At 40.5% G+C, this 21,224-nt stretch overlaps 2 protein-coding genes across 2 annotated transcripts; both read left to right on the plus strand.

The window, feature by feature from the left end:
• The first annotated feature begins 4,171 nt into the window (after window positions 1–4,171).
• Window positions 4,172–12,595, plus strand: LOC125903650 (calpain-2 catalytic subunit-like). Its single transcript, XM_049600691.1, has 21 exons — window positions 4,172–4,408; window positions 4,909–4,978; window positions 5,206–5,324; window positions 5,882–6,015; window positions 6,123–6,291; window positions 6,400–6,483; window positions 6,570–6,655; window positions 6,748–6,822; window positions 7,001–7,161; window positions 7,245–7,414; window positions 7,801–7,812; window positions 7,983–8,194; window positions 8,388–8,424; window positions 9,542–9,607; window positions 9,712–9,769; window positions 9,851–9,915; window positions 10,052–10,120; window positions 10,218–10,296; window positions 12,022–12,138; window positions 12,255–12,313; window positions 12,399–12,595. Exons 1-21 carry the CDS (start codon window positions 4,172–4,174, stop codon window positions 12,420–12,422), a joined length of 2,103 nt encoding a protein of 700 aa, XP_049456648.1. The 3' UTR covers window positions 12,423–12,595.
• A 489-nt stretch (window positions 12,596–13,084) lies between these two features.
• On the plus strand, window positions 13,085–20,433 carry LOC125903649 (calpain-2 catalytic subunit-like). Its single transcript, XM_049600690.1, has 21 exons — window positions 13,085–13,413; window positions 13,822–13,891; window positions 14,558–14,676; window positions 14,764–14,897; window positions 14,987–15,155; window positions 15,249–15,332; window positions 15,544–15,629; window positions 17,026–17,100; window positions 17,217–17,377; window positions 17,497–17,666; window positions 17,777–17,788; window positions 17,989–18,200; window positions 18,299–18,335; window positions 18,433–18,498; window positions 18,589–18,646; window positions 18,742–18,806; window positions 19,329–19,397; window positions 19,492–19,570; window positions 19,707–19,823; window positions 19,913–19,971; window positions 20,059–20,433. Exons 1-21 carry the CDS (start codon window positions 13,177–13,179, stop codon window positions 20,080–20,082), a joined length of 2,103 nt encoding a protein of 700 aa, XP_049456647.1. The 5' UTR covers window positions 13,085–13,176; the 3' UTR covers window positions 20,083–20,433.
• Window positions 20,434–21,224: the final 791 nt, after the last annotated feature.

The following is a 21,224-nucleotide window of genomic DNA, read 5'->3' on the forward strand; positions in this document are numbered from 1 at the left end:
TGTTTACTATAAATATATTCTTGTTTTATTCTACTGATGTATATATTGAAGTTAAATATTTGTACACTTACAGCCTCAGCACAGCAATGATATATATTATATTTTAATGTTTTAATTTCATATCTTAAGCACTAGTTTTAAACACTGTAGCATAATGCACATTTTATTTTATTTTAATGCACATTTCACTTCTACTTATTGCTTTATATTTACACACTTTTATTTCATACTCTTATTCTTACTTCTTATAAGTATTTCTGATTCTTAATTGTTTTATGATAGCGAATTTATTAATAGTAACATCACTCAGTGCAATTCAGTAAAAAACATACACAATAAATAAAATAGAATAATAAACAAAAGCTAAACAATGCTAAAACAATCCATGCAATATTAGAAATGAATAATATATTAAATGCACTAGTGCAAGATGTTGTTATAGCATATGTATATACATGTATCTATAGACTGTAGGTGTATTGTATATGAGTATGTGACAGCAGATATTTTTGGTCAAAGGAAGAAATATTCAGTCAGAAAAAGTCCAGTTCAATCCAAAATGAGGTTGACTTTTTGTTATAATACCCATAAAGTAGAGCTAATACTTTCAGCTATTAGTAAAATGCCTTTAATTAACAGATATAACCAAATGCCACAGGTAAACAAGAGCTGGCTTTAAACTACTTATATCATCAGTTCACAACAGTATGTATCAGAAAACAAAGCCATGGAAAGTATTGAAATAGAAACTACACCATTGACTTGTCAATATAAAATATGATCACTGTAAAAATTAATAATAACCTCACTCATATATATAAATGATTGTTACTTGGTTGAAATTCAACTATTATCTATGTCAGTCCTCTTGCCACCCAAAACAGTTGAGTGTCACCTGAGAGATAAGAATTGCAAAGGGTTAAAGGTCACCTGAGGAAAGACAAATAGATGTTAACTATCCTTTGTTTAGTTACAATGCAGCCAGGAGTTTGTGGAGCTTCCTTTACACTATACTCAGAAATAAATGACACTTTAAAATATGATATCTGTTACAAGGTTGAATAGAGCTCGTCTTGTAGTGATTGAATCAAAAGGAGAGTGACACTCTGTGTCAGAGTGTTTTCTGGCAACTGAACTGACTCCAGATAAATAATGCGGCCCACTACAAGAAAAAATAAATGTTAGCACAGTTTTCTCCTAATCTTTATTCTGGTAGAGCCACCTGGTGTCACCTGAATCATAAGGCAAATATTTTTGCAGGATTACAGTGGCATGTCTTGAACACAGCTCTGGCAGTGTAAATATAATGTTACTTAGAGGACTTAAAATTTTTTTTATGTGGGCGGAGATCGTGATGTCACGTTCTTCTTCGCGCCAATTAGGACTTTGAGCTTAGCAACAATTGAATCGGATTGTTTGGTCACTGTCCATCATCAAACCACATTTGCATAGTCCAGATAAAGCAGATCATTTTTTTTATGTTAAACTCTTAATTTAATACACAAAGATGCTTTTCTTCTTGTTGTTTATTCATTAATGAATGTCATATACAGAATTTTTTGGAGCCAGTTTTCAGGGGCTTTAAAGTTGCTTTGATCAATAGGCTAATTTAATTAACCACTGATGAAATGATGATGTAGGAGATCAAAGGGATTGCTGAGTGTCAAACTCTCTGACAATAATTACCATCTCTGCTGGTCCCCTCAGGCCTAAGGAGCTTTTTAGTGTCTTTCAGTTCATTTATTTTGGTTCTACGGCTCTTAATGTTTTGGTTCTCTTTGACTGCTCTCATCAGTGTTGTCACCAAACAGCAGGCAGGTGTTTACATCAAATAAGCTCTAATAACCTACCATACACCACCTGATTGGCACCAGACGTCAGACGGGCAAAGTTAGCAAATAGCTGGTGAACACTGGGGAGTATTTAAGGGTGGCAGTAGCTCAGTCCATAGGGACTTCGTTTGGGAACTGGAGGGTCACCAGTTCATGTCCGGACTAAATATGAAGCATGGACTGGCTGTAGAGGTGCCAGTTTGCCTTCTGGGCACTGCCAAGGTGCCCTTGAGCAAGTCACAGAACCCCAAACTGCTCGGGACGCCTGTCCATGGGCGGCCCCCTCGCTCTGACACCTCTTCATTTAATGCATGTATGGGTCCTGTTTGTGCATGTGTGTGTATTTCAGGCCTGTGTGTACATGACAACAGAGGGAACAATTGTATTTCCCCTCTGGGATTGATAAAGTATATCTTCTAAATAGCCAAAAGTTCCCACAGGACCTGGTGGAGAGTAAAACAGAACTAAAAAGAGAGTGACCAATGTGCTTAGATTCATCGGGTTGGCAGGGAGAGGACTCGAAATAAAGGCTGATGTTGCTCTGCATGTCTGATAGACTACTAAACCGGCACTATTTGCTCAGTAGAATAAGTAGCAAATGTAGACGTCAAACCAATGTTGCATTCAGGCTAACAGTAGCTTTTACTTACATAATGACAATGGATTATGTCTGTTAGATGTTTGGTAAAAACAACAGTACATGCATTATTAATCATTTGCAATGCCACAAATACACTCTGTCAATACAGGCTTTACATTATAGCTATAGTGATGGAGTTGCTAACATTAGAAGAGACATAAATCATTATAGGTCTGTTAAGAACGCCTGTAATGGCTCATACATTACAACTCATTATTTGCTTTCATTAAAGTGTGCTGATCAATTACCGACTACTTGCCGTTGTCTAGTGTGTCAGCAAACTGCCCCGAAAGATCAATAACCAAGAAAATCAAGAAGATTAGGTTTTCTTGCTGTTTGGCCCACATTTTAGAGCAAAGTTAGCTGAGTCTGTTGAGTCCTTTGTGTGTCTCATGAAAAGAGGAGGAGTATGGTTTTATTGGATCTCATCTGTCATGTCAGTGTTCACAAACAAGACTGTGTACACACAGCATTCAGTGGTGTATGTTGCACCCTTCCTCCAGCTTCCCACAAGCCAGTGAGCTTCAGAGGAACTGTGGATAACCTCAGAATTGTTATCTGAGAGGATGTTCCATTTGCCCACTGGGTGTGGACGGCTGATACTTGGAAATATGGCCTGCGTGGCACAGAGGCATTTATTTCAGCTCTAACATCAAGAAAAGTCTGCTTAAACCAAGATATTTTTTTTGCAGAATGTTCTCCCATGTATAAGATAGAGATGGACTGTTTCTTTACTATGAGATATAGTAGCCACTCTGCACCACAAGCACTGGTCTGCAGTTTAGTGAGTCCTCTATGAGCAACGGTTATAGTGCATGTCTTTTCTTTTTCCATTCTGAGGCAATCTAAACAAGGGTGGACTCACTACCATTCAAATCCTTCAGTGCACATCCTTATGGGGTACTTCTGAGGCTTACACAGTGTATGAATAATCTTTTATAAAGCAAACAGTGTTGTATTCAACAGCTGAAACAGCAGTGCAGCTGCAGACAAAGCCAGCTGATCACTGACCAAAAACTGTTTGACTAAGGATTAGCTTTGCTGTGTTTAGCGTAGAGGATGTAACTACAGAATAAGGATATAAGATGATATAACAGCACAATGTATGTTCTCAAAAACAGACTGGACCTGGCAGACATCCCAGTGTTGCAATGTCATTCAAACCCTACTATTATACTTGCTCAATATAACACTTGCTTCATTTTATGCAACTCCTAGCTCCGTGCATTACATTTAATCCCTTCCAATAACTCTGTTGGAGAATAACACCTCAACTTTGTTTTTCTTAGCACTTTTATATGTCTAATTTCGAGCAAATTTAAATCAATGCAAGTCTTTGTTTCCTGTAACATCAGGAAATGGGAGACGATAAATGCAATAGATTGCCCACCCCTACCACACTCCCACACAAAATCAAAATGAGGCAATGAGAGCGGTGCTTCAAGTCACCCCTAGGTGTGTCTCTGTTTGTATTTCGGCTGTGGCCACAGCCATCTCATTTCAGATTTGCTTATGGTTCCTTCTGTCTGTTTTGCTTGCCTCATCACCTGTCCATTGGAGGCCCCTCCCTGTCTGTGTTGCCACCCTATCCTCCCTTCTATAAAAGAGCCAAGGACAAAGACAGCAAAAGTTGACCCAACTAAGCCCACGAAGAGAGAAATCCCCATGCAGGGAGTCTATATACACTTGAAGGGTGAGGATGACGTCCACGGCAGATCGACTGGCCCATCAGCAGGAGAAGGAACAGGGCATTGGCACAAACCAGAAGGCAGTGAAGTTCTCCCATCAGGATTATGAGACTCTGCGCCAGCAGTGTCTGGATCGTGGACGCCTCTTTGAGGACAACTGCTTTCCAGCTGAGCCCAAATCACTGGGCTACAATGAGCTGGGACCGTACTCACCCAAGACCAGGGGCGTCATTTGGAAAAGGCCAATGGTAAGAGGCCACTGGGAAGAAACACACAGCTATGGAAAAAAAACAAAAGCCACACTGTTCGCACTGTAATATTATACTGTGGTGGTTGGTGAGCTTGACAGTGTGTTGTCTGAGGAGTGTGCCTTTCTTTTACTGAATTGCATGAATTTATAGACAATTCAGACAGTAGCCGTAACTCGTTACTTCTTAACAACATCATGATCAAACACTCAGGTTAAACATATGCCCCACACACTGATCAGGGTAGTTGAAAACAGTGCTAAATACTCCGTTCAGCGTGGTTATGACTATCTCCTAAATGTGCTGGATCATAGCATTACTACTGTATGTGTGAATTCTTTTCGTGGGTGTATTTTTTCTTTGAACAGTCATCAGATTAAAGTCACTGAATGGGATTTTATTCTACCATCTCAGTAGTTTGATACTGGACAATCCAAAGAAAGATTTCTCCAATCTGCTCTCAAATGTTTAACCTTTTGTGATTGTTTGGTTCTTTATAGGAGCTGTGCTCAAACCCAAAGTTCATTGACGATGGAGCCACGAGGACAGACATTTGCCAAGGAGCCTTGGGTAAGTGAGGGGAGGGAGGATAAATATATGATGGATGGATGAATGATGGGTCACTTTGGTTTTTTAGAAGGGAACCACAAACATCCCTGGTCTGAAGCCTCCACCCATTTTGCCATTAAGCTTGTAAGAAGGAATTGTCATGTTTGGTGGCACATACTGTTTACAGCACTGTGGTGAACAACACATGTTGCCCAATCTCAGAGCATGTATCTGCTCTTACTGTGTAGGTGACTGCTGGCTTCTGGCTGCAATAGCTTCTCTGACTCTAGACCAGCAGATCCTGGCTCGTGTGGTGCCTCATGGACAGAGCTTCACTGAAGGTTATGCTGGGATATTTCACTTCCAGGTCAGACAAGGCTGTTCTCATCTCACCACTTAACTTGACCTTCAAGAGGGATTTTTGTCTTTCTTTTCTCTTTTATCCTGCCATGTCCAACCACAGAATGATGACTTATTTTGATGAAGACTTACACACTAGTATAGCGCAGTCCAGGATACTCTAGTACAGATTTGGGAGCTAATACAACAATCCATATAGATAAGCATCAGTCAAAATGTCAACTCATATTTTGCACTGTTACCGTTGAACATCAATTGCTAAGTTCCTCATATCAAGACAGGTGCAGCCAAAACATGTTCTACTTGTTCTCCTACAAAGCTGATTAGCACATGTTTGGTATAAAGGGTCTTGTGCCTGTGTACAAATTTAAAGCGTCCCCTCCGGCACCACCACCAGTTAAAAGATGAGGTCATGGAAAGTTTCATACATAAAGACAAATCCAGCAAATCTGAGCTAATATAACAAAAAGGGTCATGGTGTTTTATGACAAATCTTCATGGCAATAGGTTAAAACACAATGGTGTTGGATTAATAAAGTCTCATCTTGAATACTCTCTTGTCAGTTCTGGCAGTTTGGTGAGTGGTTGGATGTGGTGGTCGATGATCGTTTACCCACCAGAGATGGAAAGCTGTTATTTGTTCACTCAGCAGAGGGCTCCGAGTTCTGGAGCGCGCTGCTGGAGAAGGCCTACGCCAAGTATGGATTGTTGTTCCTCTTATATATATTTTCACCCAAACATTAAGGCATTGCAAATGTACAGTAGACATCTAATGAAGCTATTCACACCCCTCTGTGCCTGGCAGGGTGCATGGCTGCTATGAGGCCCTGTCAGGAGGAAACACTATTGAGGGTTTTGAGGATTTCACAGGAGGGATCGCAGAAGACTACACTCTAGACAAAGCTCCGCCAAACCTCTTCCAAATCATGCAGAAGGCTCTGAAACTGGGCTCGCTGCTGGGTTGCTCCATTGATGTAAGCCTTATTTTCATACTGATTTTCATGCTGGTCTGCAGACAAGCACACCAACAGTAGTACAGCACTGTTGCATCAGATTTAAGTCTTTGTTCTTGGTGTTTTCAGATCACAAGTGCCTATGAGACAGAGGCAGTTACATCTCTCAAACTTGTCAAGGGACATGCATACTCAGTCACCGGTGCAGAGGAGGTATATGATTTATGTAAACTGTCAATGATGAGATGTTTTATTTACTGCATGTAAATTACATTGCTCACTGTTGCTCTCTGTCCCAGGTTAATTATCGAGGCAGGCAGGTTCAGCTGGTCCGCGTCAGGAACCCATGGGGTCAAGTGGAGTGGACTGGGCCTTGGAGTGATGGGTAAATAATTACATTATAGATCTAATAACTATCAGCTATCATTGATTATTTACAGGATTTTCAAAAAAGCATGATTTGTTTTCCACAACTAGATCCAGGGAATGGAGCTATGTCAGTCAAGATGAGAAATCAAAGCTGAACCATGTGGCTGAGGATGGAGAGTTCTGGTAAATCCATTGCTTAACCTTCCATTTATATGACGATAAATGCAATATTGTAGGCATTTTGTTGATGCTGTAATATTGATTGATAATCTGCTACATCACCAAAACAACTATTACGGCTCAGACTCAGGCTAGGACAAGAAGACGTTCTTTGCTGAGAAATGTGCTCTCTTCTCCTCAGGATGTCCTATTCAGACTTCACGAGGCAGTTCTCCAAGCTGGAGATCTGTAACTTGACCCCGGACACACTCGTGAGTGATGATGTAGGCCACTGGAACCACTACCAGTTTGAGGGGATGTGGAGGGTGGGCTCCACTGCTGGCGGCTGCCGTAACAACCCCGGTAGCAGAAAAACCATATGTACATCTGAGTAAGAAGTTCTGTTACACCACTTCACATAAATAAAACATGTTTGTGTGTTCCAGCCACATTCTCATCCAACCCTCAGTTTGTGGTGCATCTGGAGGATGTGGATGATGATACGCTGGATGGGGAGGATGGGTGCACCTTTCTGGTGGGACTGATGCAAAAGGATGGGCGAAGGAAGAAGAGGCTTAACCGCGACCTTGAGACCATCGGCTTTGCCATTTATAAGGTGTCTCAGAATAATTTGAAATAGCTGCAGCTAGTGATTATTTTAATTGTTGACTAATCTGTTCATTATTTTCTCAATTTACTGATTAGTTGTTTAGTCTATAAAATGTTAGAAAATGGTGAAAATGGCAATCAGTGTTTACCAGAGCCCAAAATGACGTCCTTAAATGTCTTGTATGTCCACAACGCCAAAGATATTCAGTAAAAATACCAAACAAATTAACAAAAAATATTCACATTTTAGAAGCTGGAATCTGAGAAATTTTACTTTTTCTTTTTTTAAATGCTCAAATCAGTTAATGATTGATATATAAAGTGATATTTCATATGAAATCAGTACCCTATATTTGGCTGATTTACTAAAATACCTCTGTTTCTGCTTTACAGGTTCCAGATCAGGTCTGTATTTGCACTGTCACATGCCAGAAATGATCCCTCACTTAAAACTAAAATTTTACATGCAAAAAATAGACATCTCAAGTGTCACAAGTATTACTTGATTGCATTAATGTCTGGTATAGCTGTTTGACATTCCAATAATAAACCCCTTTTCTCCTGTTAATATTCAGTACAAAGGCCGCAGCAATGTTCACCTGGGCCCAGATGTTGTACTGAGACAGAGAGCTGTGGCCATGAGCAGCACCTTCATCAACACACGAGAAATTTGCAACCGCTTCAAACTTCCTCCAGGAGAATATGCCATAATCCCCTCAACTTTTGATCCTCACAAGAACGGCAGTTTCCTTCTCAGGGTGTTCTCAGAGAAACAGGCTGCAACCAGGTATCTGTGTCACAGTAACATACAGCCTGATGGATGTCTGCAGGGGGATGTAGAGTTCAGAGCTTTTGCTTAGACAGCCATCTAGTGGACAAAGCTCAGAAGCCAGCGCCTACTTTGGTCACAGAATAGTCTTGAATGTTATTTTCTTGCACGCCGACAGAGTGTGCTCAAGGTATGTGTTTATATTTTTCAGTCCACTGGAGGAGGACATTGATGCTCAAATAGAGGAGGTAAGAAAATATGCAATGATAAGCTGCTCTTGCATGCATTGATATTAAATGAGTATAGTCATTTTTAAAGATTTTCTTACGTTTCCATTTTAACTTTGAGATTGAATGAATCATATAACAATTTAAATGCTTAATTTAAAGGTCCAGTGTGTATGACTGAGGGGCATCTATTGGCAGAAATGGGGTATAATATTCATAACTATGTTTTCATTAGTGTATAGTTACCTGAAAATAAGAATTGATTTGTCATTACTTTAGACAGACCTGTTTATATCGAAGTATGAAGCAGGTCATCTTCCAAGGAGTCTTCCATGTTGTTTCTACAGTAGCCCAGAACGGACAAACCAAACACTACCTCTAGATAGAGCCCTCTACGTTTGTATATCAGCCACTCTAGTTCTCCTACATGCTTGGCACCAGGGGTGTCATAGTGGGAGGAAAATGGACTAATTACCCAGGGCCCCAATGGGAGTGGCCCCTGGAAAACCCTGGAATGAAATGTTTGTTTTTTTATGCAATTTTTAAATTCTATTTTATTTTGTAAGTAGTTTGATAACTAAATTTAAATTGGTTGGATAAATTATTTGAAAGACTGAACTGGTATAAAACCAATAGTGGAAGTTCTCTGAGGCGCCTCTTACCCCTAAATGAAATGGTTTAGTCCACCCTTGCACTAGGATTTGTCTCTGAAAGTAGCTAAAACTGAGTGAGTGAGTGAGTGAGTGAGTGAGTGAGTGAGTGCTTTTGTTGCTAGAGCCCCACCATATGTTGTTTCCCAAGAAAGGGACACCTGAGTTTCACAAAAGAAAAGAAAGAAAGAAAAGGGAAGAAGGCAAACTGACTGTAAAAATTTCAAAAGGTGCATCAGAGAGACATGGATCAAGAAAGAAGGGCAGGGCCCAGAATCTGGTGCTTTACCTCTGCTTGGCACATGGGAGAAATTTCAGTTGGTTGCAACCTGCAACCTTACCACTTGATGGTGCTAACTCCTACACACTAAACCTTTAAATATATCAAATTCACCTTTCACCAATGGTTCAAAATGCCTAAAGTCTGAAAGGCCTTTGCCTCTATTTGACAATAATGATATAGATTTACCTGTGTCTCCCTCTCACAGGAGGAGGTATCTGAGAGTGATGTGGATCCTCACTTCAAGCATCTCTTTAAGCAAATTGCTGGCAATGTAGGTAGAGCAACACGAGAACTGATAGTAAAGGAAATATATGAACAACAGTACACCTGGATTATAACTGAAGACTCACGTTATAATATGCATTCTTCAAACAGGACATGGAGGTATCAGTCTTTGAGCTGGTTACAATTTTGAACAACGTTGTCTCTCACCGTGAGTACATCAAACTCGTATATATTGACATGGAGCCTTTTTATTTGAGTTGGAGCTGCTATTTTTATCACTTTCTTGCAGGGTCTGATATCAAGACGGACGGCTTCAGCCTGGAGACAGGCCGTCTTATTGTCAGTCTGCTGGATGTATCCTCTGTAAAAATGAATTGTCCTCCAAAAATTGTTGAAACTTAGGGATTTGGGTACATTTTTGGATGATCTGTGAGTGATCAGTGCATTCATACTAAAGGATGAGGTTTTTATTAACCTTAACATTCCTCAGAAAGATGAAAGTTCCAAGTTGGGACTGATGGAATTCCACTTGCTTTGGAGCAAAATCCAAAAATACCTGGTAAGTTGTGATTGATACGTTTTGGAACAAGTGTTGATCGTATTGCAGTACCTGGTTGTATCTGTTAACACAACACATTGGTGCCTGGGATATACAGATGATCTTCAAGAATTACGACTCAGACAACTCTGGCACCATGAGCTCCCATGAGATGAGAGGCGCCGCCACTGAAGCAGGTAACACGCATTATCACATGAGGAATCTCATCCGCTAAACCAGTGGAGGCAAGAGGTCAACTGGAAAGGAAAGGAAAGGAAAGGAAAGGAAAGGAAAGGAAAGAGAAATAGGCTGATGAGAGGAAAAGAGGAAAGAAGAGGAAACAAGGAAACATGAAAGGAGAAGAGATGGAATAAAAGAGGAGAGGAGAGGAAACAAGGTGATGAAACGACAGGGAGAAGGAAGAGGAGAGGGGGAGAAAGGAAAGGAACAGAGGAGATGAGACAATGGGAAAGGAGAGGACAAAAAGGACAGGAGAGCAAAGTAGGAGGAGATAAAAGGGCAGAGGAGAGAAGACTAAAGGAGGGGACGAGAGCAGAGGTGGAGGCAAGGGGACAATTGGAAAGGAAAGGAAAGGAAAGGAAAGGAAAGGAAAGGAAAGAGAGAATGAAAAGAGGAAAGAACAGGAAATAAGGAAACATGAAAGGAGAAGAGATGGCATAAAAAAGGAGAGGAAACAAGATGAGGAAATGAAAGGGAAAAGGACAAAATAGGAAACAAGGACAGGAGAGAAGGAGAAAGGAAAGGAGGAGAATGGACCGCAAGTGACTCGCAAACATGTCTAGTTTGTAAAATACCCACTTTATTTTTGAGTACAATGAATTTCCAGCACAGAGCTTTTATTTTGAAGTGCTGTTTCCTGCCATAGAGTGAGTGACTAATGGACAGCTACTTGACAGAGACAGCAAACTATGGTTTGACGGCATGGCCAAACACGAGTATGACACTAAATGTAATAAACTGTGTGGACCTTTAACTAATGACTAAGGAGAAATCTGGACCTCATCAAATGGCCACTTGAGGCTGGCTCCAAACAGAATCAATCCCCGTACACCCCCATGTTAAAATGCCTAACTTTACAGCAGAAATAAACATGTTTACAACCTGGTATAAAAAACAGTTTTGTTCCCTGTAGTTAATTTAAACATTTATGACAACTGTACAACAGGGAAATTTTTATATAACTCATCTGTTTATATTTTGAGTGACAGGTTGTCTGAGAGGTCTCACCACAGTCTATGAGTCAGATCCACCCTTCACTCATACACAGCTCCACTCTCGTCCAAATATTAGGAGGGGAAGCTTGCGTAGAGCTCCAAATCTGCTAGGCCCAGCACTGTTCTGTGTATGGCTTGAAATTCAAGGTTAATATTTGCTTTCCTGATAAGAACAAAAATTAAGTATTCAGATATATAGCCTCCAGACTTTAGTCATCTTTGAATAGTGTATGCCACTATAGTTGACATGCAGCATGAAATATGTCTTGCTTGTGGATAAGGAAAAAGTAATCATGTACAGCTTTGTGAACACATGAGCCTACTTTACCTGTTTTGCTTATCTTTCTGGTTTGCATCTGACCACTGAGCCCTGCAGGAAGAAATAGCAACATTTTGGCACAGTGGAAAGTGTTTGTGGGACTTGTAAAGGCAGTTACTGGTATACTGGATAAGCAAGTTGGAGGACTTCTCCTGTGCATGTATTTTATTATTATATACTATGCTACAGGAACAAAACAAGCAGGGTGAGGCTGTGTAACTCAACTCTTCCATTATCACCCTGCTAATATCGGATGTTTGTAAAACTATACTCCCACAGGATCAGAAATAATCCACCTGTATGAAACTGACCCTTCAAGCTAACAAAATGAGGTCAAGTGACGCCTTTTTTTTTTTTTGCCCTTACAGGTTTCCATGTCAACAGTGCTGTGCTGCAGGCCATTGTCAATCGTTATGCCGACGCCCAATATGCTATAGACTTTGACAGTTTCGTAGGCTGTCTCATTAAACTGGAAATGCTCTTCAGTAAGTATCAGCAAACACAGCAATATTGCCCTCAGCATATCTGATATTGGTCTGCAGGATCTGAGGGCTGTGGCATGTTTACATGACCAGTATCTTTTTTTCTGTCCATCAACCAGAAATGTTTAAGACTCTGGAGAAAGACGGCAAAGGGAAAATTGAGCTGGACATGCAACAGGTGTGTGAAAAAATAACAAAAGCTGCTGCTGGGTTGGCACTTCTAGTTCAGATAGCTTATTGTATCATTCTTTTTCCTCTTACAGTGGCTGTGCCTGGCGATCTACTAACTGTGGAGACAACACAAGCGAGGGACCTTTTGTGATACCTGCAGGAAGATTAGCAATACACTAATTTCATTCACAAAAACTATTTTTTATTGTTGCAAATTAAATACTGGTAAACACACTGTCATTCCATATACTCATATGTTCCAAATGTATTTGCAAATCTTAATGATATCTGCTGAACATATATATGAAGATATGTTGTATTGCTCACATGTAAGACAAGTTTTGTCTTGTAAGTAGGTGTTTTTGTTCTTTCAGCTGTTACAAAACTTCTGTCAAATGATAGAAAATAAAAGACTAAGAAACTACAGCCTCTGGATTATCACTATATATAAAATCTTGCACAGATCCAACAAATTTAACGGTTAAAATAGTAGTTATAAGAAATGATCATATAGTCTGTGCCTCAGTTTGTCTGTTTTTTACAGCTTATGAGCTCAGCTGGGCCAAATGAGGTAGAAATATTATTGAGATTTAATTCCACTGATCACATATTTTGTGGCCCAGCACATGTTTCACCCATCCATCCATGTGGGCCACATCTGGGCTGATGATGGGCCATAAAGCAAAGCCAGATGTAAAGCAGGTTGGATGAAACAGGTGAGCCAGAGCAGGTTTGCTGGCTGGTATGAACAATAAAGGGTGTGGAGACAGCTGAGCTGCTCACACGGCACAGAGCCTGTCTAACTCCACACACAAACGCACTCACACTGGGACACTGTCACAAATAGACAGAAAGACTTAGTCTTTTAACATGACCGGCATGGCTACAAGACTTCAACACAACCGAGACAAATCACATGGGATAGGATGCAACGATAACGCGGTGAAATACCTCAACCAGGACTTTGAAGCACTAAGGAGAAGCTGCCTGGAGAGAGGGCAGCTGTTTCAGGATGACTGCTTTGAAGCTCTGCCTTCATCCTTAGGGTTTAAAGATCTTGGACCTAACTCCTACAAAGTTCGGGGCATCACCTGGAAGAGACCCACGGTAGGTACAATAAGCAGATAAAAACATCTGCTGTAAGTACAGGCTGGTGGCATGTGGCTGCAGAGTTTTTACATGCTCAGAAAATACAATTATTGGGCCTATAGTGGCCAAGTAGATTAAATTATGAAACAAGTTTTGTGTTAAAATAGTTATCTTATCAACCAATATGCTGACTTTTCACCAACTGAGTATGGGTGTGATTGCAAGGTAAAGTGGACATTGTTTTTTCCTGCAGTGTGTCAGGACCCTAAGAGTTACATATTATGCAGTATATTTGTGCAGCTGTGACATACAGCAGAACATGACTATCCAAATGAAGGCGGATATAATATTATAGGTCAAATAGAAAGTGCTGATACCAGGAAGCATTACAATTTGATTCAATTTTTACCCTTGTTTTTCCTTCAGGAATTGTGCTCCAATCCACAATTCATAGCTGCAAATGCTACAAGGACTGACATTTGTCAAGGAGCTCTTGGTAAGACACACACCCACATGCATGCATACATTCTTCCAACAATGTCTGTTTTTTACTGTTTAAAACTGACCCACACTAACAATTTTATTTCCCTATCGATGCCTTTTGATGGCACAATTAGATATTTACAGCATTTTACAAAGAGCACATTGACTTCCATCTTCGACTATCTGAATGAATGATTCTGCATGTTTATCTTAGACCATCACAGTTGGCAGACGTGAATAAAATAACACACTGACGTAGCTCTGCTCATGCTGACTCCTCTGACGCTGTTACTCTGTGTGTCAATGCCATCTTGCTTTGCTTATCTCTGGAAACTGTCTTTTACCAGTATGGGTTTGTAACCTCATACCACTGAAATAAAAATCTCCTAGTGGATGCCTAAGCTCTGACATCAGCTGTCACTGTGTACAAATCATTTTGAAACAACTCCCTCAGCCTTCTCTGCCCACACCCTGTCTGGTTTGGTTGGGACTGAGTTGGGTTGTTACAGCTTATGAGACCAAGACAATAGCTACAGCTTTGCTCAGCAGAGGTGTGTTTGCACATAAACTACATACCTTGTATGGTTTGGAGATGTGTCATAATGAGATGAGTCCTCTGGGGGGTGTGAGGTTTTGAACAGGAGTTCCCTTCATTCTTATGCTGTCAACTTGTTTTCAGGCGACTGCTGGCTCCTGGCAGCTATCGCTTCCTTGACCCTCAACAAACAGGTTTTGTCTCGTGTTGTCCCCCACGACCAAAGCTTTGATGAGAACTACGCTGGCATCTTTCACTTTGAGGTACAGTGCTCTGATGCATATCACAGGCCTTATTCTTTAAAGGTGAGGATTGATTTTCACTAAACGTGTCTTCTCTGTGGCTCTCAGTTCTGGCAGTTTGGTGAGTGGGTGGATGTGGTGGTTGATGACCGCCTGCCAACCAGAGATGGAGAACTGCTGTTTGTTCACTCAGCAGAGAGTTCAGAGTTTTGGAGCGCACTGCTGGAGAAGGCCTACGCCAAGTATGGAAGAACAGAACATTTGGATACCTTTCTGTTTGTTTCAGTGTCTTTTTCTGGTGTAAACATTCATGAACTCCTTTTCCCTTCAGGCTCAATGGATGCTACGAGGCTCTTTCTGGAGGCAGCACCACTGAGGGTTTCGAGGACTTCACTGGAGGCATTGCTGAGAGGCATGATCTGAGCAGACCAGATCCCCATCTCTTCCATATCATTGAGAAGGCCTTGGCCAGAGGCTCGCTTCTGGGATGCTCCATTGATGTTTGTTTGAGCTTCTTGTTTCACTCTCATGTTGTTGGTCTCCTCGTGATATCTGGTGGGTTTTACCTCACAAACTTTTCCTCTCCATCCCAGATTACCAGCGCGGCCGACTCAGAAGCTGTTACATATCGCAAGTTGGTAAAGGGCCATGCCTACTCCGTGACAGGAGCGGAAAAGGTGAGAAAATATTTGTGTCTGTGTGCTACACAGATCATACACATACAAGTGAGGTTGCAGTGGCTACCATGTATGCTGTCAACCGTAATCAATATTACAGTTTGACTTCTTTGCTAGTTTTACCTTTCACAATATTTATATTGTTTTTAGGGTCTTTCTTTTGTGTCTTTTTTTTCTGGTTGAGAGTAATTGACACCTTATTCTGTGTCAGGTGGAGTATAGAGGAAACACCGAGAGGCTGATAAGGATTAGAAACCCATGGGGTCAGGTGGAGTGGAACGGAGCCTGGAGTGACAAGTAAGTGTTGTGTACTTCAGACTTTTGAGGACATTAAATGCAATGAATATGCTTTTGTTTTATTGTGCTATTTTCTCATGATGTAACCTCTTCCTTTGTACAGTACTTTGTAACCTAGGTTTTGAAAGGTGGCATATAAATAAAATTTTACTTACTTACTTACTTACTTATCATTGGCAGCTAATCTACGCCAGAGTACTTCTCGGCCACATTAGCAACATGTGACTCCAGGGGTGCTGCGCTAGGGTGGTTGATCTACTTTGGTCCAGAAATATCAGATATAATTCAACTATTGAATGGATTTCCATTACATTTTGTATATTTTGTACATTCATGGTCCCCAGAGGATGGAGCCTCATGACTTTGACAATCCCCTGACTTAGCATCTATCACCATTAGCAGGTTGCTCGTCCAGTGGAGTGTTTCACCATCTACCTGGTGAATATTTCCGACCTTATGGTGCCTATATGATGTATACTGATGACTTTGGTGCTTCCTCTACAGCCACAATGAGGTTTACGTTGGTGGTTTGGAGTGACATGTCTCGACAACTGATGGATGGACCGCCATGAAATTTGGTTTAGACATTCATGTTTCCCTGCAGGATGTATTGTAATCACTTGGATGATCCTTTCACTTTTCAAGCACCATCATCACTGTTAAACATTTGAATTTGTCCAATATATTGTTTTAGGGCCAAATATCTGCAATGACATTCCCATCAACTTTGTGTTTAGTGCTAATAAGCAAATGTTAGCATGCTGACACACTAAATTAAGATGATGAACTTGGTATACATCATACTTGTGGATACGTTAGCACTGTAATTGTATATATGTTAGATGTGCTGACATTTAGCTAAGAACGCCAGTATGCCTACTGTAAGTGCTCACTAGAAGAGAGGACGATTATGAAGCAATCCCTTCCACCTCTGTGTGTGTCTATACTGAGGAACCATTTTATTAGAGAGAATAAAGGAAACATTGACTTTCCACATTTATGACGAGAATATGGATCAAAGATTTAAAAACTAAATTCAATTTTAGCTGAATGGCTTTCAACTGCTTCTTGTAAATGGGCATTCCCAGTTACACCTCTTGTGTTATTTGTAAGATGACCCAGCCTAATTGAAAAATTTACACCCTTTGTTTGGACAAAGGTACTGAGTGTGTGTTTCTGTCATGCAGAAGAGACATACACACCCTGTGGAATGGCTGGTAAATCCTCTGGTAAAAAAAAAAAAGTTGTTGCACAGACTCTGGCTTTACAGCTTATTCTACTGCTCGAGGTGTAGGTGGAGTGTGTTACATTCTGTCATGGGTGCAGTTCATGTGTTTCATGTTTTGATCTCATCACAGTGTATTTCTAACTGAGAAGGTATCTGCACTTTTTCTAGGTCTTCTGAGTGGAGATATGTGAGCGACGATGACCGGGAGAGGCTTGTCAACCGTTGTGAGGATGGGGAGTTCTGGTAAACCTCGCTGAAACTATGCTTCTTCCTCCTCTGGTTTCCCAGTGCAGAGATACTACAAGAGCATTTACAGTTTTTATATCTATGTTATTTAATTTTCCTGTTTTTGTCCACAGGATGTCATTTAAGGACTTCCTGCACCAATATTCTCGGCTTGAGATCTGCAACCTCACCCCTGATGCGCTCAGCAGCGATGAGTTCAAGAAATGGGCAGAGATAGAGTTTGAGGAGACGTGGAGAAGGGGCGTGTCAGCTGGTGGCTGCAGAAATTTTCCAAGTACAACCAGTTTCACAATCTTCCCTCTAGCACCAGTGCTTGTGTATCTTAAACTAATGCAGAGTGTGTCTTGGCTGCTGTGATGCTGTTGATGAGCTAACTCCTGCTTCCCTTCCTAGATAGCTTCTGGATGAATCCTCAGTTTGTCATAAAGCTGGAGGACGTGGATGATGATCCTGATGATGGAGAGGAGGGCTGCACCTTCATTGTGGGCTTGATGCAGAAGAACAAGCGCCGTATGAGGAAAATGGGGGAGGATCTGGAGACCATCGGCTTTGCCATCTATGAGGTAAGATGCTACCTTTAATATGTGGTAATAGAAGTAGTGATCATACCCATGTCAGTAGTGATTGTATTTAACATGTGCACCAATTCTGATTTGTTTTTGTCTTTTTCTAGCTGCCTGAGGAGGTACGTATACAAAGAGGAAGACACTTCATGATCTTGTTACTGGGAGGAAGACTGAGTATTCAAAGAAACTTTTGCATTTTTTTAAAATCAGTTTTTAGTCCTAGAAATTCTCTCTAATTACACAACATAAAAAGACTGTGATCAGAGGGAAGGTATAGGGTGCCCTCATGTGACCATACAGCATGTGTGTCATTTTCCAGTGTGCTGGCCAAAGGCAAGTGCACCTGAAGAGAAACTTCTTCTTGCGCAACTGTTCTAAAGCACGCTCCGAGACCTTCATCAACCTGCGAGAAGTGTGCAACCGCTTCTGTCTTCCGCCTGGAGAATACCTCATCATTCCCTCCACCTTTGAGCCCAACAAGAATGGAGACTTTTATGTGCGGGTGTTCTCTGAGAAGTCGGCTGATTTCCAGTATGTTCCTCTCACAAACAAGTACAATTTCATAATGACAATTTGTACTGATAATCAATCCAATTGATCGTGTAACTATGACTTCTTGCTGTTTTTAGGGAGATTGATGATCCTGTTGACTGCCATGTTGAGCAGGTAAAATCGTACCCCTTGATATACATATACTTCAGAGGATCAATACTGATGTTAGTATTTCAACAAAGAAAAAATATGATTACTTTGTCATCTCTAGATCAATATTGATGAAGATGACATCAGTGACAGGTTCAAGAGACTGTTTGGACAGCTTGCCGGACATGTAAGTATCCTAAAGATCAGATACATTATCTTGTGCTCTCAAATTATCACTCTTATGATCTGCAAAATGTCTGTGTCATACACTTTTTAGGATGTGGAGATTTCCGCATTCGAGCTGCAGAGAATCCTCAACCGAGTGATAATGCACAGTAAGAGAAATCAATTCTGTCTTCAAGTCCAGTATGTGCATGTATGTGGGCCTGACACTCACAGTAATCTATAACTGTGTTTTGTTCATTCCCAGGAGATGACATCAAAACCAGTGGCTTTAGCATGGCAACTTGCCGCAACATGATCAACCTGCTGGATGTATCCTTCCTTCCTATCTTTAATTATGTTATGAGAAATCCACAAAACTAGTATTCACCTGTACACAATCCTGTTTTCCCCTTATATATCAAGATTTGATTAGAGGTACAATATGTCAATTTGAGCTTCAGAAGTGCTTGTAAGTGAATTTTGTTACTTTTTGACAGAGCCTGTTTGCTGTAGCTGTAGCCTATATTTAGGTTCCATACATGGAAGTGGTATCATTTTTTTCTTATGTAACTCTTGGCAGAAAAGTGGATAAACACAGTTCCCAAAATGTGTTCCTTTAAGGCTGGAAACATCATCATATTCCTCACAGTCTGACAGTATTTCTGTATTAAAGTGAAATATTTAACGGAATACTTCATCCATTTCCATCCAATAGATATATTTGGTATCTTTGTAAACTTCTTTGGATCTCTGAATCCCCACTTGAATTTACAACTGTGATCAGTATCTATGAACCAAGTTTGAATACTCTGTGTGAGGCATGTTAAAGTTTCCTTGACATCTGCTTCAAAGAAAGATGGAAGTGGCAAACTGGGACTGGTAGAATTTAAGATCCTGTGGACAAAGATTGAGAAGCTCCTGGTGTGTTCCTCACTTGTTTGTATTAACATTAACATTAACATTAACATTAACATATTAACACATTAACATATTTACTTGTTGGAATTTCCATTAGAATGTGTACAGAGAGAAAGACGCAGACCAAAGCGGCTGTATGAGCTCCTCTGAAATGCGGATGGCTGTTGAAGAGGCTGGTGAGAAATCTGTTTCACATTCACGTTAATAGAATTTTGTGCACATTGTGAGGTGTGTGAATATCGTCACCTTTGTCCTTTTTTATTATGTGCTGTCAGATGTTATCTCTTAGTTCGTTCTTTTGCATTTCGGCAGGTTTCTCTCTCAACAACGCTCTACATCAGATAATTGTGGCCCGCTACAGTGACCCAGACCTCACCATTGACTTTGACAGCTTTGTGTGCAGCATGATCCGCTTGGAGACACTCTTCAGTGAGTTCTTGACCTTGTGACCACATTTTTATCTTACAACCATGCAGGCATTCTGTTGACTCATAATGTCTTCTTCTCATTTACAACAGACACCTTCAAGACTCTGGACGAGAAAGGGTCTGGAAGGATACAGCTGGGTTTCATGGAGGTAAGAGCGCATCTGTGATCATTACACAAAAATTTAGCCATGGTTTACGGACCACACAGTGACTTGTGCTTGTGTTTTTATTTACAGTGGATGGATCTGGCAATGTTGTAGAGGAGCTCTGACTACTGACGGTGGAAGAAACATCAACTCTGGGGCGTCGGTGGCTTAGTGGTAGAGCAGTTGCCCCATGTACAAGGCTGTTGTCGCAGTGGCCCGGGTTCGACTCCAGCCTGTGGCCCTTTGCTGCATGTCACTCCCTCTCTCTCCCCCTTTCACACTTGTCTGTCCTATCAAATAAAGGCTAAAAAATGCCCCAAAAAATATCTTAAAAAAAAAAAAAAAACATCAACTCTGATTATTTGCTGTGTGTTGTCTGTCTAAACTGACATGTCTGTTGCATGTCAGTTTAATCAATAGTTCCTGATCTTAAGGGAAGGTAATGTCTTTAAGTTTGATATAATCCGCAAGCATAATAAAACCACAATGTCCTGTAAGTAAGAATCTGTCTGTTCTTTCAAGTAACTTCAAGGAAGAGTTTGGGGTTTGGGGCCTATTTGCTCTTTTGCAGAGCGGCATACAAGGGCAGGGCCTCGTTCACAGTGTGTACACACAAATATGTGTTTAAACCATACGCACGACTGTTGGAAGCGGGTGAAATACGTAAGACCCTTACGACCTGATTTTGTGGAGGTATCGTTCAAAAGATCCCATGATGTTTAGTCAAGCAAACCTCAATGACTGCTATTCTATTTTATTTATTTTTGTCTCTTTTGAATTGGATTGAATTGAATTAGAACAGAATTGAATCGAAATCTAAACTGAATCGAAATCTAAAAATAAATAAATAAATAAATAAATAAATAAATAAAAATACAACCAGAAATCTGTGTCATGACTTCTGAATATGCAAGGGGAAACACTACTACATTATTTTGTGTATCTGTCTATTGGTGAGGAATCATTGAAATGTAGACAAGGTTGTAACTTATCACACAAAACAAGACACTTTATCTTTTCTTCTTAAAAAAAAGAAAGGAATTTATGTTATATTGTTTGCAAAATCACGTAAAAAAGAAGCAAGCACTCTCAAAATAAATCCACTCAACAGGTGCACGGCCAAAAGCAGCAGAAAAAAGAAAAGAAGCCAGCACTCACAACTGTCGTTTTGGTAAATTTAATAAACCAACTTGGGTGGAGTTACCAGAAACACAGACGTTTCGACAGAAAGTCTTCTTCAGTGTGTGAAGACTGAA

The sequence above is a fragment of the Epinephelus fuscoguttatus genome, linkage group LG16, assembly GCF_011397635.1.
Source record: "Epinephelus fuscoguttatus linkage group LG16, E.fuscoguttatus.final_Chr_v1".
In the NCBI taxonomy this organism is placed as follows: domain Eukaryota; kingdom Metazoa; phylum Chordata; class Actinopteri; order Perciformes; family Serranidae; genus Epinephelus; species Epinephelus fuscoguttatus.

Bases quoted from the DNA above. Each gene is read 5' to 3' on its own strand.
- LOC125903649 (XM_049600690.1), top strand. From the start codon at position 13,177: ATGACCGGCATGGCTACAAGACTTCAACACAACCGAGACAAATCACAT. The intron at 15,156-15,248 runs GTTTGTTTGAGC...TCTCCATCCCAG, and splicing joins TTCTGGGATGCTCCATTGAT to ATTACCAGCGCGGCCGACTC. The intron at 15,333-15,543 runs GTGAGAAAATAT...ATTCTGTGTCAG, and splicing joins CCGTGACAGGAGCGGAAAAG to GTGGAGTATAGAGGAAACAC.
- LOC125903650 (XM_049600691.1), top strand. From the start codon at position 4,172: ATGACGTCCACGGCAGATCGACTGGCCCATCAGCAGGAGAAGGAACAG. The intron at 9,608-9,711 runs GTAGGTAGAGCA...TTCTTCAAACAG, and splicing joins TTAAGCAAATTGCTGGCAAT to GACATGGAGGTATCAGTCTT. The intron at 12,139-12,254 runs GTAAGTATCAGC...TCCATCAACCAG, and splicing joins TAAACTGGAAATGCTCTTCA to AAATGTTTAAGACTCTGGAG.